This window comes from Babylonia areolata, chromosome 18 (genome assembly GCF_041734735.1).
Source record: "Babylonia areolata isolate BAREFJ2019XMU chromosome 18, ASM4173473v1, whole genome shotgun sequence".
NCBI lineage: Eukaryota > Metazoa > Mollusca > Gastropoda > Neogastropoda > Buccinidae > Babylonia > Babylonia areolata.
Genome location: NC_134893.1, coordinates 60,137,142 through 60,152,804, shown reverse-complemented (window position 1 = coordinate 60,152,804; position 15,663 = coordinate 60,137,142). Strand labels below are relative to the sequence as shown.

Genomic DNA, 15,663 nt, shown 5'->3' with positions numbered 1-15,663 from the left:
CCATGCATATGCTCTCACACTGTATTTCTCTGAATCTGTTTTTCTCCTTCCGTTTTGCCTTCCTCATTATTTCTCCCCTTTCTTTCCCTCTGTTCTTTGTGTTGTATGCAGTTAATGATGTTGGCTGTTGCATGGTGATGATGCGTTTGATCTTAGGGAAGACTCATCCAGAAACTGCTTTCTCTGTCTGCTGTCTGTCTGTCTGTTTTTCTCTACCTCCACTCCACTCGTTCCCCTCTTTCTCTGTCTGTCTCTCTGTTATTAAAAAAAAAGAAAAATCTTTTACAGCGTATGTGGTGTAGCCTGTATGGGTTGGTCTGCATGAAACTGAAACTGTTTAGTCTGTCTTGTTTCTCTCTTCCTTCCCTCCCTCCCTGCCCCTCTGTTGTTTTCTTCATTCCTCTCCTTTGTGCTGTAGCGTTAGATGATGGTATGTGTGTAGGGTGATTGGCAGGGAAACGTTGCAGCTTTACACTGGAGTTTGGAGCACCACATCTTCCTGGTCTCACTCCTTATCCCCTCTCATCTCTCCTGTCTTACCTTCCTCTGTCTGTTCTCTTCAGGACTTGCTCTCTACCCTTCACCCATCCACCTGCCATGCCTTTTTCTCTTTCTTAACCTTTCATCTGCCAAGGCTATTTTATGTTCCTTGACAACTATTATTTGTCGAGGGATGTTTTGGTCATGGTGGTTGATGAATAAATTTTACCCCAAAAAATTTGACGTGCAGTCTACTAAAAGAATGCTAACACCAATACTTTTCTGAAAGGAAAATTAACACACTATCCAACTATGACAATTTCACATGCATTTGATGATTTGTGATTGGAATTTCCTACAATGATAATGGATAGAAATTTCTGTCCTGGGGCACTTAAAGGGTTGAGGATAACATTGCATGCAGGTAACTGCCGCAGTGAGTTCTCTGTCTGTCTATCTGTCTTTCTCTATCTCTTTGTCTCTGTTTCTTTTTCCTTCTTTTTCTCTCACAGTGTTTCTCTCCCGCCTCTCTCTCTCTCTATTCCACCCCCACCTTCCCATACCCCTGCTTTCCCCTTCCTATTCCATTCCTGTCCAACCTTTCCAGACATTCTTTTTCTTTTTTGATTTTTTTTTTAACTTTATTTATTTATTTATTTTTTAAGATACATAAAGTTTTGATCTAATCAGGTACGTACAGTGAAGTTGATGAAGATGTCAGGGCCTGACCAGTGATTTTGGTTGATGCGAAGGTTAGGCATCTTCTCCTTTTTTAAAAAGAATTTTACAAATATATTCAATATTATTTTTCTACTTCAGCAGATGTGATGTATAAGGATCAGTCCACATGCTTTGACATCTCCTTTAACTCATTCTATCCCACAGTTGCATGTCTGCTACAACTGCCATGGAGCAGCACTACATGAGACTGCTGCAGTAAAAAGTATGGTTTCTCACTAAAACGGCAAAAACAGATGGAGAATTGTTTATTTGATCGGTCAGACAAAGCTTTGTTTTCATGCTTCAGGAATCCGTAAACTGCTCAGTATAGAACACTGACTGTACCAAACAAGAACCAACAGAATCAGAATAGTATATTGGTGTGAAAAGTCCTGCACATTTTCCACATGGGAAGTAATTATGGTATGATATAACTCGTACCTGGAGTAGAATGAGTTAAACTGAAATGATAAAGGTGTATGTGGTTGCTGTGTTTTCAGGGAGGTTTCAAACCTGGAGTTGCGTGACGAGGACCTGGGCCCCATGCCAGAGGGCTGGGAGACGCGGCACACCAGCAGCGGGCGTGTGTACTACGTGGACCACAACAAACACACCACGCAGTTCACTGACCCACGCCTCTCCCACAACCTGCACGTCATCCACCAAAAACTGTGAGGGCCAGGGCCTGTTGTCCAGCTTGACGCTTTCTTTCTTTTGTCCATCTGCTTCTATAGGGAATCTTTTGTCCATCTGCTTGCATAGGGAATCTTTTGTCCATCTGCTTCTGTGGGGAAAGTGTTGTGAGGAGATCAGGTTGGCAATCTGCTGCTTATTTTTAGTCCCTCACAGTCCCTCACTCACATCCTTTGAAGCAAATCTAAAGAATAATCCTTTTCAAGCAGTCTGTACATAAATAAGTCACTCCATTCCAGTTTCCATATCTATATTCTGTGGACCCGCATTTTCCATGCGTGTTTTATTTTGTGTTCATCCGTGTGTTTACGCGCACACGCTTGCGTACGTGTGTGCATGCGTGTCTGTGTCTGTGTATGCATGTGTGTATGTCTGTGTGTGTATGTATGTGTGTATTGTGTACTTTGTGTGTGACTGACATGTTATTGTAAAGGGCTTTGTAAGGTTTGAAAGCACTTTATACGTGTGCTGTTATCATTATCATTGTGCTCTGTATGCACTTTTTCTGCCAGCCGAACGGGTAAAGAGAACGAGGGACCAATCCATCCCAAGTTGAAGCGTGACCTGGTGCAGAAGATGAAGGTGCTGAAGCAGGAGTTCCACTCTCTGCAGCCGCAGACAGGCCACTGCCGCCTGGAGGTCTCCAGGGAGGAAATATTTGAGGTGAGTCTTGTCAGATTTGTCTCTGTCACTCAGCTTATATCACAGATTGACAAAGTTTACAGTTGGGCCAACAGCAAAGTGAGAGCTGTATTATCAATGATTTCTCTATTGCAGTGGGAAATCATGTACAGCTTAGTCTTTTGTGAAGGACCATGACACTCAAACTATGAGGCAAAATTGCATTGGCTCTTTGTGCTGCAGCCTTGGGAGCTAGTTGGCCTTTAGGAACCATCCTAACGCCGATTGTCCTAACCCTCTCGGCTGAAAGTACCATACAGTCTCTGTCCATGTGTTTGTGGCCTGTTTATTAACGCTGATGCTTATACATCGCCTTTCTTTGTTTTGAGACCAAGCTGTAGGCGCTTTACAAATATAGTCATTGGTACCTTGGTAGAGCTGAATGACTGCAGCCCTTTGGTGCATATTATTCATTGCCTGTGCCATTCAGCCAGGTTTCAGTCAAGCACACACACATGTACTGTAAAGTTTGGTCTGTTGAGCACACTGGTATATAAGCCGCACACACTAAATTTTGGAAAAAATTGAACTTTATACATACATAAGCCACACCGGTTTATAAGCCGCACTTATTTCCGGTACCAGAACACATACTGATACTACAGAAAAGCTGTCGATACTGTAGGTTATGAAATAAACACAAGCGGGAACAACACAAAGAAAAGCAAGCAAAAATACTGCTAGTGCCACAAAAAAATAATAAATAAACACAACAAAAATAAGATCCATAATTTAGGGATAGTCACATTTATTCAACGTCATCCTGCTCACTGAATCCACTATAATCTTTGTCTTCAATGTCTGAGTTGAAGAGAACCAGCACAGCTTCCTCCGCCATCTTGTCACTGACTTCAGCCTCGCTTTCTCTTCATGAACATGAAGGTGGAGGTCGCTGCTGGTTCGTCGCTTGCACTGTCGTCTGCTAGGTCGATCGCCTTCAATTTGAAGGCTGCATCATAGGCATAACGTCACGTTTTTGGCATGATGAGTGTGTACGCTTGAGCAGAGAAGAACTGAATGCTGATCTGAAGGCTTTAATGTGTGCGGATTTGATTTACAAAACGTGAACAGTTAGCACACTATCCTGAAGCTCATCCAGAAATTCATGGACAGAAATCATGATTTTGGTGAGTTGAAGGGCAGCTAAGATTAGACAAGAACATGACACTCCCGGGATCATTAAAATCCGCAAATAAGCCGCATCATTGTATAAGCCGCAGAGGTTGAAGCTGGGGTAAAAAGTCGCGGCTTATAGACAGAACTTTACAGTATATTCTGTGGGTGTGAGTTTGTGTGTGTGTGTGTGTGTTTTAGCATCATACAGAACTTAATGAAAGTCTTTGTTATGTCACACTGGTACTTCTGTCACCTTTTAGATTTAATGAATATTTGACATGAACTAAGTGGAATATTTCTTCAAAACACGGACAGGACCATGCACCAAAAGTAAGACAAGTTACTGTGGCAGTGAGAGCTGATGAGAGCAAGCCAGTATTTCCTTTTCAAGAAAAAAAAAGACATGAAATTGAACATGGTCACACACACACACACACACACACACACACACACACACACACACACACACACACACACACACACACACACACACACACACACACACACACACACACACACACTCAGACACCTTCATCACTCTGCTTTAACATGACTTTCTGTCATCATTTTCAGTTTAACAACACATTTTTCTGTTCTGTTCACCTTGAAAAAGAGTGGGTGAGTTGACACTTTAGAACGTTTTAACTCCCTTGTTTCAAGGACCTTAGTGAAGTCACAGTTGTTGTGTTTTTGTCTTCGTTGTCATTTTCTGCATTCATGGGCTACAACTTCCACATTCACTCTTACCCATGAGTGGGCTTTTTGTGAATGACCGTTTTTACCCAGCTATTAGACAACCAGGCTGTGTTTGCATGTTGGGAATTTCATGTTTCCATAGCCCACCAAGCACTGGCATTGATTGCAGACCTTTAACATGCCTATTTGATAGTCTGCCTGTATATACACACAAAGAGAACACAGGCACTAGCAGGTCTACACATACATTGACTTGGAGAGATTGTAAAAATGAGAGATTGTAAAAATGACCACCCTGTACCCTACAATCAAAAGTTCAACAATCTTAACCTTTCGGTTATTGCGCCCATCATGTTTAAGATACTGCAGTCAGACTGGTTTGAGTATTTATTTCTCGACACAGTTGAATGACTTTATGTTAGGGTAAACTTACCATAAAGTGTTGTACTCTGTCTATGCAGGACTCCTATCGGCAGGTGATGAAGATGCGTTCCAAAGATCTCCGTAAGCGTCTGATGGTCAAGTTCCATGGAGAGGAGGGTCTGGACTATGGTGGTGTGGCAAGGTGTGTGTGTGTGTGTGTGTGTGTCACTGTGTGTGGTGTGGTGTGTGTGTATGTGTGTGGTGTGTGTGTTTGTGTGTGTGTGTGATGTTTGTGTGTGTGTGTGGTGTGTGTGTGGTGTGTGTGTTTGTGTGTGTGTGTGGTGTGTGTGTGGTGTTTGTGTGTGTGTATGTGTGTGTGTGTGTGTGTGTTTGTGTGTGTGTGTGGTGTGTTTGTGTGTGTGTGTGGTGTTTGTGTGTGTGTGTATGTGTGTGGTGTTTGTGTGTGTGTGTGTCTTTGGCTGTATTTTCTTGAAAGGCCGTTGAATTCAGAAAACAGTTTGTTCTATTTTGAGTAGACTGATTTACAAAAAAAAAAAAAAAAAGTTATATTGGGAGTACTTGGGGATGGTGTGAGCTTGGATTCTGCATTTGGTAAAGTCCAAAAATACTATGTGTGAATGTATCCAGTGAACATAGAGATGAGGTTGGTTGTTGACCATTTCTTTGATTGTCCCCCCTCCCTGTCCACACCCACTCTTCCTTTCTCCTCTCTGTCTCTGTCTTGCTGATTTACTTTGCCATCATTTTTCATCATCGGGTACCACTTGTCAGTAAGTCTCGACTCTGTAGTAAAACATTTGTATTGGTGTTCATGGGGCAGAATTGGTGAGGCGTTGGACTTGTGATCCAGTGTTGACCAGTGATGAGGGTTCAGGGTCCCAGGGTTGGCAGCCCCATTTCAGCATGGTGGTGTGTGCTGGGGAAAGACACTTACCCTGAATTTCCTTCCTTTCACTGTCCCCATTGGCCAGGCTATGGAACATTTAACCTTTGATTCATATCTGTACCCTATTTCTGTTTCTGATCAGCCTTCCTGCACAATAAATGTATATGTGAGGATGTAATGATTGAAAGCTCTGATGGAGACCACCAGAGGGGGGCTGCCACCAACCAGGATTTGAACAGAAGAAATTCATCTGTTTTGCTTTGTAACTGGTGTTAATTTGTCATGATGTCACAGCGTACAGTTTCAGACAGTAGAAATTTTCTTTTACTCAGGCTCGAAAGTTTGAACTTACTTGTATTTATCGGTGTTCTCTCATCACTCTCCTCTGCAAAACTTAACAGAAAATTCTTGGATTGGACAGGCTGTGACTTAGTACTGAGTCCACGGCTGCATTCAATTTGCTGGGCTACAGGCACCTGACTGGTGTTGCAAATAAATGTCATAAATTGGAAGGAGTTCCAGGCCAGTATCCTTATTAAAGAAGCTAGGCTTTCTTGTCTTATTTTGGACAGCTTTTTTTACCTTCCTCCTCCAGAAATGAGTTTCTGTACACAGCACCGATGGTTGGACCGGATTAATATTGTGATTCTGCGAAAAGATTCCATGGAAAGTATCTGCATTCAGACTTCGTTCTATTTTGAGTAAAGAAAATTTTCTACTGAACTATATGCATCCAGAAAATGAGAGAATGTTTACCAGTGAGTACAGTTTGAGTTTGGTTTCTGTCCATGCAGGGAGTGGTTTTATCTGCTGTCTCACGAGATGCTGAACCCCTACTACGGCCTGTTCCAGTACTCCAGGGAGGACATCTACACACTGCAGATCAACCCTGACTCGGGCGTCAATCCTGTCAGTTTGGCTTGTTTTTCTGTTTTTTGTTGTTGTTTTTCAGTGAAAGCCTGTGAGTTGGGCTTGTTTTTCTGTTGTTTTGTTGTTGTTTTTCAGTCTTTGAGTTTGTCGTGTATATTTGTTGTTGTTTTTCATTGAAAGCCTGTATGTTTGTCTTGTTTCTCTGTTTTTTGTTTTCATTGAAAGTCTCTTTTGTCCCCCTTTCATATGCTATTTGATACAAACTAAACATCACATATTTAGTCAGTAGTTATAGCTTCTTACAATTGTTACATATTGAAAAAAAAGTATATGATATCTGTCTTGTGAAACTGTCTTTGCCATGTCTTAGACAATGTATATCTTGTTTTGTTAAATAAAAGAAACGGGTGTTCTTGTAATAGCCCTTGATATGTGTGTGAGTATTGTTGTGAGACACTAAAGTTTAAAAATGAATGAATAAATGAAAAAAGAAGAAAATGAAACAAAACATTTTCCAAGGGTTGTGTATTTTTTTTATATATATATCCAGCCCTTGATGGGGAAAAAAAAGAGAGAGAAAAAAAAAGAAGGAAACACAGACAAGTAAAAAAAATTTTTTTTCATTAAAAAAAAAGATCATAATTTGTGCAGCATATTTTAATTGATTTTATCCCCAATGTTTTTTCCAGGAGCATTTGTCATACTTCCACTTTGTGGGTCGAGTGATTGGCATGGCCATCTTCCACGGTCACTACCTGGATGGAGGGTTCACCATGCCCTTCTACAAACAGCTGCTGGGCAAGGCCGTTGCTCTGGAGGACCTGGAGAGTGTGGACCCAGAGCTTCACCGCAGTCTCTGCTGGATGCTGTGAGTGCTGGGGAGTTTTATCATATTCTGCTGAATTACCATTAGAATGAGTTATCAGGTCCAGCCATAAAGGGCATTTCATTGGCTAGCAGATGGTGGACTAATTGCTAAACGTCTTATCACTGAGTGGCTGTGAAGTTTTGGCCAGAGGAGCAAACATAGGCCTGGTTTGCATCAGTTTGACATGGTAAGTATACCAACCAGACTTGGAGAATAATACAAACTACTCAGTTTGTCACAGCAGATTTCTGTGTGTGAAATTTTGGCTGCTGTCCCAGGGGAGAGCACATCAACACAGTGCAGCATTGACTGACGGCTGCCATTGGGGGCTCATCATTTGTTTCCTGTGTCATTCAATCAGATTTCAGGCACACACACATTCACACTCAGACAGACACATAACATTTTTACGTGTATGACTGTTTTGTTTATTTACCCCGCCATGAAGGCAACCATTCTCCGTTTTCAGGGGTGTGCATGCTGGGTATGTTCTTGTTTCCATAACCCACTGAACGCTGACATAGATTACAGGATCTTTAACGTGGGTATTTGATCTTCTGCGTGCATATACACATGAAGTGGGTTCAGGCGCTAGCAGGTCTGCACATATGTTGACCTGGGAGATCGGAAAAAAATCTCCACACTTCACCTACCTGAGGTTTGAACCTGGGACCCTTAGATTGAAAGTCCAACTCTAACCATTCGGTTATTGCACCCGTTTTAGTATCTCAGTGGGGTTTTTTCTGCAGAATTTTGACAGGGACAACCCTTTTTTTTTTTTTTTTTTTTTTTTACTGTGGGTTCTTTTACGTTAGCTAAGTGGATGCTGCACAAGGGATCATTGTTTATTGTCTCATCCAAACGATCTTCACACAGACCAACGCTCAGGGTCTGGAAGAGATGGGAGTTAAACTCCCAGTCCATATGGGAATCGAATTTCCTAGTCAGGCGCATTACAACTAGGCCACTGCTCCACTGCTGTTGTGCAATGATGTTGCACATGATTGATCCCGGTCTGCTGCTTTGATGGCTTGTTGGTAAACTGTTTGGCTGTGTGCTGCTGACTGGCAGGGTAGAATCCACATTTTGAAAAGAAACAAGAAATTATTAGTTTCATGTCACACAGTCTCAAAGACTTTTCCAGTGATTTTCAAAGCTGTCAGTATAAATGTCTGTTAGGGTATTAGTTGTATTTATATTTGTGTTTAGCAAAGTAAAAATCAAAACAAAAAAACAAACAAGATTCCTAGTTTTCCCCTTTTCAAAGACTTGTTTTCATACACAATATGTATTTTTCTTTAAAATATTTGTGTAAAAAGCTCATCTGTCAGCTCTGTGTATGCTTCTGATAAAAGTTGACATTGATTCAAAAACACTTTTAACTACAGTTACCAGAATATTCCAAATCTAGCAAGATGATAGATGGAAATAAGTCATTTATCACTGTGATACACAGTATCCATTTGAATACCTCTACTGAGCTGTAAACTTGGAAGATCACCTCTTTATTTTGGAAGTGAATGTCCACTGGTTTGAAACCCATATATGGACCTTGAATGGTGGTCTTGATGCTAGTCTTTTGGATGAGACAATAAACTGAGGTCCCTTCAGCACCATGCATTTAGTGCATATAAAAGAATGTATGGCAACAAAAGGATTGTCCGTGGGAAAATTTTGTAGAAAAAAGCACTTTGACAATATAACTTTACACTTGCAGACAGAACAAAATAAGTTATATGGGCAGTCCTGCACTGTGGCAACACTCTCTCTGTGGGGAGAGTAACCCAAATTTCACACAAGAGATAGAGATATCAGTTGTGATTAAAAAGTAACACACTACAATACAGTATGTTTATGATGACTTCCCCAGTGAGAAGAGGAACGCAAGTTTGATGACTAGCCTTGACTGGAGTACTTGTATCACAATTTTCTTTTTGTTTCATTTTATTCTGACCTGTTGGGATGAGACAGTGCACGTTATCTCACTGCATGATGCAGTTCAAGTGCTTTTGAAATACCTTTCTCAAATGAAACTTTGTTCAGGTTATTGGAGAAAAGGGAGAAAACTCATGGAAAACATGGGGGGGTGGCAACGGGGGACACCTTTTATTCAGCTGTGGGTAATAAAAATTTAGGCTTGAAAATTAGAGTTGTTTATTTGTTGTTTTTTTCATGCTGTACTTCTGATGCTGCTTAGATTATGTATACATATTTTTTCTGTTTCTTTTTGTCCCTGAAAGTGAGAACAACATTGAGAATATTCTGGACAACACGTTTTCGGTGGAACACAACTCCTTTGGCAAGGTTCACGAATATGAACTGAAACCTGGCGGCAATGACATCAAAGTCACAGAAGACAACAAACGAGAATATGTCAAGTGAGTATAATCTATGGTCATTTTCTCTGTACTGTTTTGCTTTCCGCTGCGAGGGCGTGTTGGGTTTTCAATCCCTGGTGGTGGTTGTTCAGTGTGTGTAGGGGAGTCATTAAGGGAAGGTGTTGATGGGGGGAGAGGAGACAGAGAAAAGAAAGAGGCTGGAGTTGGCAGTGCGTGCATGTCCAGCAGTTGAGTGTAATCTGGGCTTTGAATTTGGCCCGGTCGCCCTAACAAGCAAGATATTATTCATATTGTGTCTTGTTGGAAGACATGACAAGTTGGAACAGTGGAGAATCAATGAATGAAAAGAAAGATAGGAAATGTGAAAAAATAAGCCACTAGGATTGTAGGAATGGAAGAAGGCTGCTGGAACAGGGGGCCCTGCATAAGCACACAAAAGGGCGGGTAATATACCAAGAGAGGTCACTGGCCTCAGATGCTTTCAATTTCTCTGACTGATTGTATAGTATTGTGAATCAGAACCTTGCTAGAGTTTTTCATGGCAAGTATGTTAAACTAAACATGATTTTAGAGAGAAAAAGATCCTATTTGGTATTATTAACATGTTTTGTTTTGTTTTTTCTTTTTCTCTCCCGTTGTTTTTGATATGTTATTACCTCAGTGAAAAAGATTCTCAGGTTTTAGCTTGTCTTGTGAATTGATTACCTTTTCTTTCTTTTTGTTTGTTTTGGTCAGAATCCTGCAGTTGTATCAGTTGCTTTTTTTATTTTTTTATCCTCCATCATGTTATTTTTGTCTTTCTGACCTGTCTCTTTCTCCTGCATTCCTTCTCACTTACCTGACACACTACAGGCATGCACCAGTGTCTTCCTTCCTTTATGTCTTCTCTGTGCTTCCTTCCCTCTCCTGTACTTCCATAGTTGTAGATGTTATCCAACATTGGCTTGCTTTAGTTCTTCCCACAAATTTTAATTAACCCCTTGACTGTTGCTAATGAGAGCTTACAGGTCGGCCACCTTCTTAACCCTTTGAGCTCTGAGTTCCTGAGCAAATTTAACCCTTCTGCCTGAGCTCCTGAGCCAAAATTTGCAAATAATTGGTATTAAACCCTTTGAGCCCTGACCACTGCTTTACTGGTGGCAGAGAAAAATGACATAATGCCCAGCCACCGGTTGAGCGGTGCGTAAACACTTGAAGTGTGCAGAGTCTCAACCTGGCCGGTCAGGGCAGAAATCAGGGACAAAACGTGCGAGAAAACAACTGTGCACAACGCAGCAAGTAATTGATATGCTTGATGATTTATCAGAAGTAGAGTATGACAATGATTACTCTAATAGTGAGGTGGAATTTGAATTGGATGATTTTGCTACAGATAGTGATGTTGAAAATGAATCAGAGCATGCAGAATCAGTTGATCAAAGGAGGCGTGTCAGGTTGAGACTGCACGCTTCATGATAGAAATCGATCTTTTTTATCCAAAACACATGCACAAAACACAGTGAAAAGGCATGGCAATGTTGGTACTACGTTCGCTGACGTCAGAATATTACGTTTTTTCTGATTGGCTCTTCAATATGAGTCAACCAATAGGAAAACACAACACAAGTGTTTACGCACCGCTCAACCGGTGGCCAGGCATTATGCCACCCCTCCCCACCACCGGTAAAGTGGTGGTCAGGGCTCAAAGGGTTAATGTGGACTTCTTCTGACTTGGTTTGCATGACTTTTGTTCAGCAAAACCAATGACACCATTAAAAAGTACACACAAAATAGAAAAGCCAGTTTGTTCCTGAAATTTTTCCGTATTTCAGGGATTGGACTTGAGACTGTTGTGTGGCCTGAAAAAGTGTGTTCCCTGTGCAGGCTGTACGTTCAGTGGCGCTTCATGCGAGGCATTGAAGCCCAGTTTCTGGCCCTGCAAAAGGGGTTCAACGAGATCATTGCACAACACCTTCTGCGGACATTTGATGAGGGAGAGTTGGAGGCAAGTGTTGGACTGCATGTTTACTTCACTTCGGAGCCTTTTTGTTTTACATATAAAGAAGAGAATGTGACATATAACAAAGTGGATTGGATTTTGCGAACATATGTCAAGATGTTTTATCATGATAAAGGCATTGCTGTGACTTGCTTGAAAGACTTTGATGTGAACTGTACACACTGCAGCTTTCATCTTAGGAAGGAAGAAATGTGACAAAAAGAAAACATAACAACAAATGACACTTGAGGCTTTGATGTGTTTTACTTGACATGTTAATAGTTGTTAGTTGGGTGCGCATATTATGTAAACTTTTTTTGTGCTTCAGTGTCACAAGAGCCATTGTTCAACTTCTGTATTATAAATGGAGATAGTTATGCCGTTTGTTACAGATATTATTGATGACATTATGTTTCATTTCACTTTTGTTTCCTGTACTTGGAGATGATGCTTAACTTGATAATTGAATATTTTTTGTGTTTAGTGGTCCATTAAAAACCAATAAATCTTTTGTGTGGTTTTCATGATATATATCAGAATCGCTCAAAAAACAACAAAAAACCTGACTAATGATACTTTTGAATTAGTTATTACAGTTTTATCATCCTGATAGTCTTTGTAATTTTGTCACCCTCATGATTGTCTTTGTAATTTAGTCATCCTCATGATTGTCTGTAATTCTATCATCCTCATGATTAGTGTTTGTAATTTTGTCATCCTTGTGATTAGTTTTATAATGTTGTCATTGCTCATGATTAGTCTATGTGATTGTGTCACCCTGATGGAAAAGTGTTACATTGTTTGATTCCTGGTTCATTTTATTCTTTGACGGGTCTTCAGCCCCAAGACCACGGCCCTTTGCGATCTGCTTTTGGGCAACAAGCAGCTTGATGTGATTCAGTGATGACTTAGTCTTACGTTGTGTGTGTGTTGTTGGTTTTTTTGTTTTCTTTTAAATGCTGCTCCATCATCTCATCTGCACCATTTCAGTGACATTACTTCCATGCCACTCATTCCAAGTTCCCCATGTACGACCACACCAGGGTTCATCTGTCACAGTCCCATTGCCGGCAGTTCACAGGGAACCATCGATGTTAGATCGCCAGGAGGCCACACAACAGAGGAAACCCTGCGCTGCTGCAGAGTCACTTCGGAGGTGTTTGGTAGTGCCTGTTCTGATTTCACATACTTTAGGACACCACCTATTAAGGCCCCTACTAACGACAATAATGGCATAGTCACGGAGCCAGACTGATTGTGTGTGTGTGTGTTTGTCAGTTGATGATAGGGGGCCTGGGGAAGATTGACCTGGACGACTGGAAGAAGCACACCCGCCTAAAGCACTGCACCGGAGACAGCAACATTGTTCGCTGGTTCTGGCGTGCTGTGGAGAGCTTTGACGATGAGATGAGGGCACGCATGCTGCAGTTTGTTACCGGCAGCTCCCGGGTCCCTCTGCAGGGCTTCAAGGCGTTGCAAGGTAGTGAGAATAGTAACAGTAGTAGTGATCATAGTAATTATGACTATGATAGCAATAAATGTATTTATACAGTACCACAAGGTAGCAAGAATAGCAACAGTTATAGTGATAATAATAATTATGATTAATAATGAATGTATTTTATACTGCATCTAGACCACAAAGTAGTAACAATTGTCACAGTGATAGTGATAATGGTAATTATGATTATAATGATTATAGTAAAAATGTATTTATACATGTATAATGTATACAGCACCTAGACCACAAAGTAGTATTTATAGTAACAGTAATAGTGATAATGATGATTATGATTGTAATGATTGTAATAACATATTTATACAGCACCTAGACCAATGAATTTCGCTGTATGCGCTTCAGAGTAGTCCCAATAATAATACATCACAATTTCAAATGAGGTTTGCTCTGAGCATTTTTAACAGTACAATAGTTCAGAAAGTAATACATTACAATATGAAATAAATTTGGCTGTAAGCACTTTACCTTACAATGGTGCCAGTAATGATACATTACAATATGTTACACATCCTTCAGAACATGCACACAGATCCTGACTAAGTAGGAAACATTACAGACTATGACATGACAAGGTACCAGAAGTACATGCATACCAAGCACAATGTAAATAGCAAATTATGTATCTATACCAGCAAACATACATGATTGTATCCGAAGACAGGGGGGCTTCTTCTCTGAAGACCTTGTATTGTCCAGCTGTCCTTGGATTTTCTTATCATTATATCAACAAACATACATGTATGTATGCACACATATGTAACAATTGAATTGTTTTGAACAGATGAGTTTTGAAGCAGGAATTGAACTGGGAGTGTTTTAATCAGATGGTAAGGAGCTCCTCTGGATGGGGGCGGTGAATGAGGAGGAACATAGACTGAAGAACATTGTGCTGACAGAGGGAATTGGAGGCCGTCACTGTCTGATGATGAACGTAGCTGTCTGACAGAGGGAATTGGAGGCTGTCACTGTCTGATGATGAACATAGCTGTCTGACAGAGGGAATTGGAGGCTGTCACTGTCTGATGATGAACATAGCTGTCTGACAGAGGGAATTGGAGGCCGTCACTGTCTGATGATGAACGTAGCTGTCTGACAGAGGGAATTGGAGGCCGTCACTGTCTGATGATGAACATAGCTGTCTGACAGAGGGAATTGGAGGCCGTCACTGTCTGATGATGAACATAGCTGTCTGACAGAGGGAATTGGAGGCTGTCACTGTCTGATGATGAACATAGCTGTCTGACAGAGGGAATTGGAGGCCGTCACTGTCTGATGATGAACATAGCTGTCTGACAGAGGGAATTGGAGGCCGTCACTGTCTGATGATGAACGTAGCTGTCTGACAGAGGGAATTGGAGGCTGTCACTGTCTGATGATGAACATAGCTGTCTGACAGAGGGAATTGGAGGCCGTCACTGTCTGATGATGAACATAGCTGTCTGACAGGAATATAAACAGTAAGGCAATCACACAGAGAGGTGAAGAGCTAGAGAAAGCGTTGAAGCAATGTGCGGTAGTGCGTCTGATGTCTGTGGTGTTTTGGGATGGGGAGAGTGGGGTTGTTGTGTGTGTAAGATTAAGTGTGGCAGGGTGAGTGCACTCTGGCCAGAAACTGGATTTTTTTTTTTTTTTTTTTTTTTTGCTTCATGCAACAAAGATGTGAAGACCTTACATGTATTGAAGATACCTCAATTTCCATATAAAATTAATTAAAATTTGAAGATTTCTCCAATGTTTACTTAACTCTGTGTGTGTGTGCGCGCGCATGTGTTTATGTGTGTGTGTGTGTGTTTGTGCATGTGTGTGTGTTTGTATGTGTGTGTGTTTGTGTGTGCGTGCATGTGTGTGTGCGTGTGCGCGCGCGTGCTGTGTGTGTGTGTGTGTGTGTGTGTGTGTGTGTGTGTGTGTGTGCGCGTGTGTGTGTGTGTGCAGGGTCCACAGGGGCGGCTGGTCCGCGGCTGTTCACCATCCACCAGGTGGACATCAACACAGACAATCTTCCCAAGGCCCACACCTGGTAGGTGGCCTAGTTTTCTTTCAAGGATGACTGGCCCAAGATTTTGAAGTCTGCATTGACTTCCACTTTGTCATCTTCTGCAGTGTCATCTCTACAGTCCTGTTTGTATGTCACTGAGATGCCACAAATTTTAGACAAACTGTGCAAACCAATAGGCCTACTTTGCATAAGTTTGAAATTGTAAATATATTCAACCAAACTGAGTAAAACACAAACTGCCCATTTCGTTGATAATCCACTTATCTCTTTCTGTGTAATGTTGATAGTCCACTTATCTCTTTCTGTGTAATGTTGATAGTCCACTTATCTCTTTCTGTGTAATGTTGATAGTCCACTTATCTCTTTCTGTGTAATGTTGATAGTCCACTTATCTCTTTCTGTGTAATGTTGATAGTCCACTTATCTCTTTCTGTGTA

General features: G+C 41.2%; 1 protein-coding gene across 1 annotated transcript in view; it reads left to right on the top strand.

Moving 5' to 3' along the window:
- The window catches only part of LOC143292958 (E3 ubiquitin-protein ligase SMURF2-like), a 59,134-nt gene that overhangs the window by 40,501 nt on the left and 2,970 nt on the right, over window positions 1-15,663 (top strand). Inside the window, 9 exon segments of the mRNA XM_076603679.1 lie at window positions 1,701-1,871; window positions 2,406-2,556; window positions 4,848-4,951; window positions 6,451-6,565; window positions 7,216-7,394; window positions 9,635-9,772; window positions 11,597-11,717; window positions 12,990-13,191; window positions 15,163-15,247. Of these exon segments, the coding sequence (XP_076459794.1) occupies window positions 1,701-1,871; window positions 2,406-2,556; window positions 4,848-4,951; window positions 6,451-6,565; window positions 7,216-7,394; window positions 9,635-9,772; window positions 11,597-11,717; window positions 12,990-13,191; window positions 15,163-15,247 (1,266 nt within the window).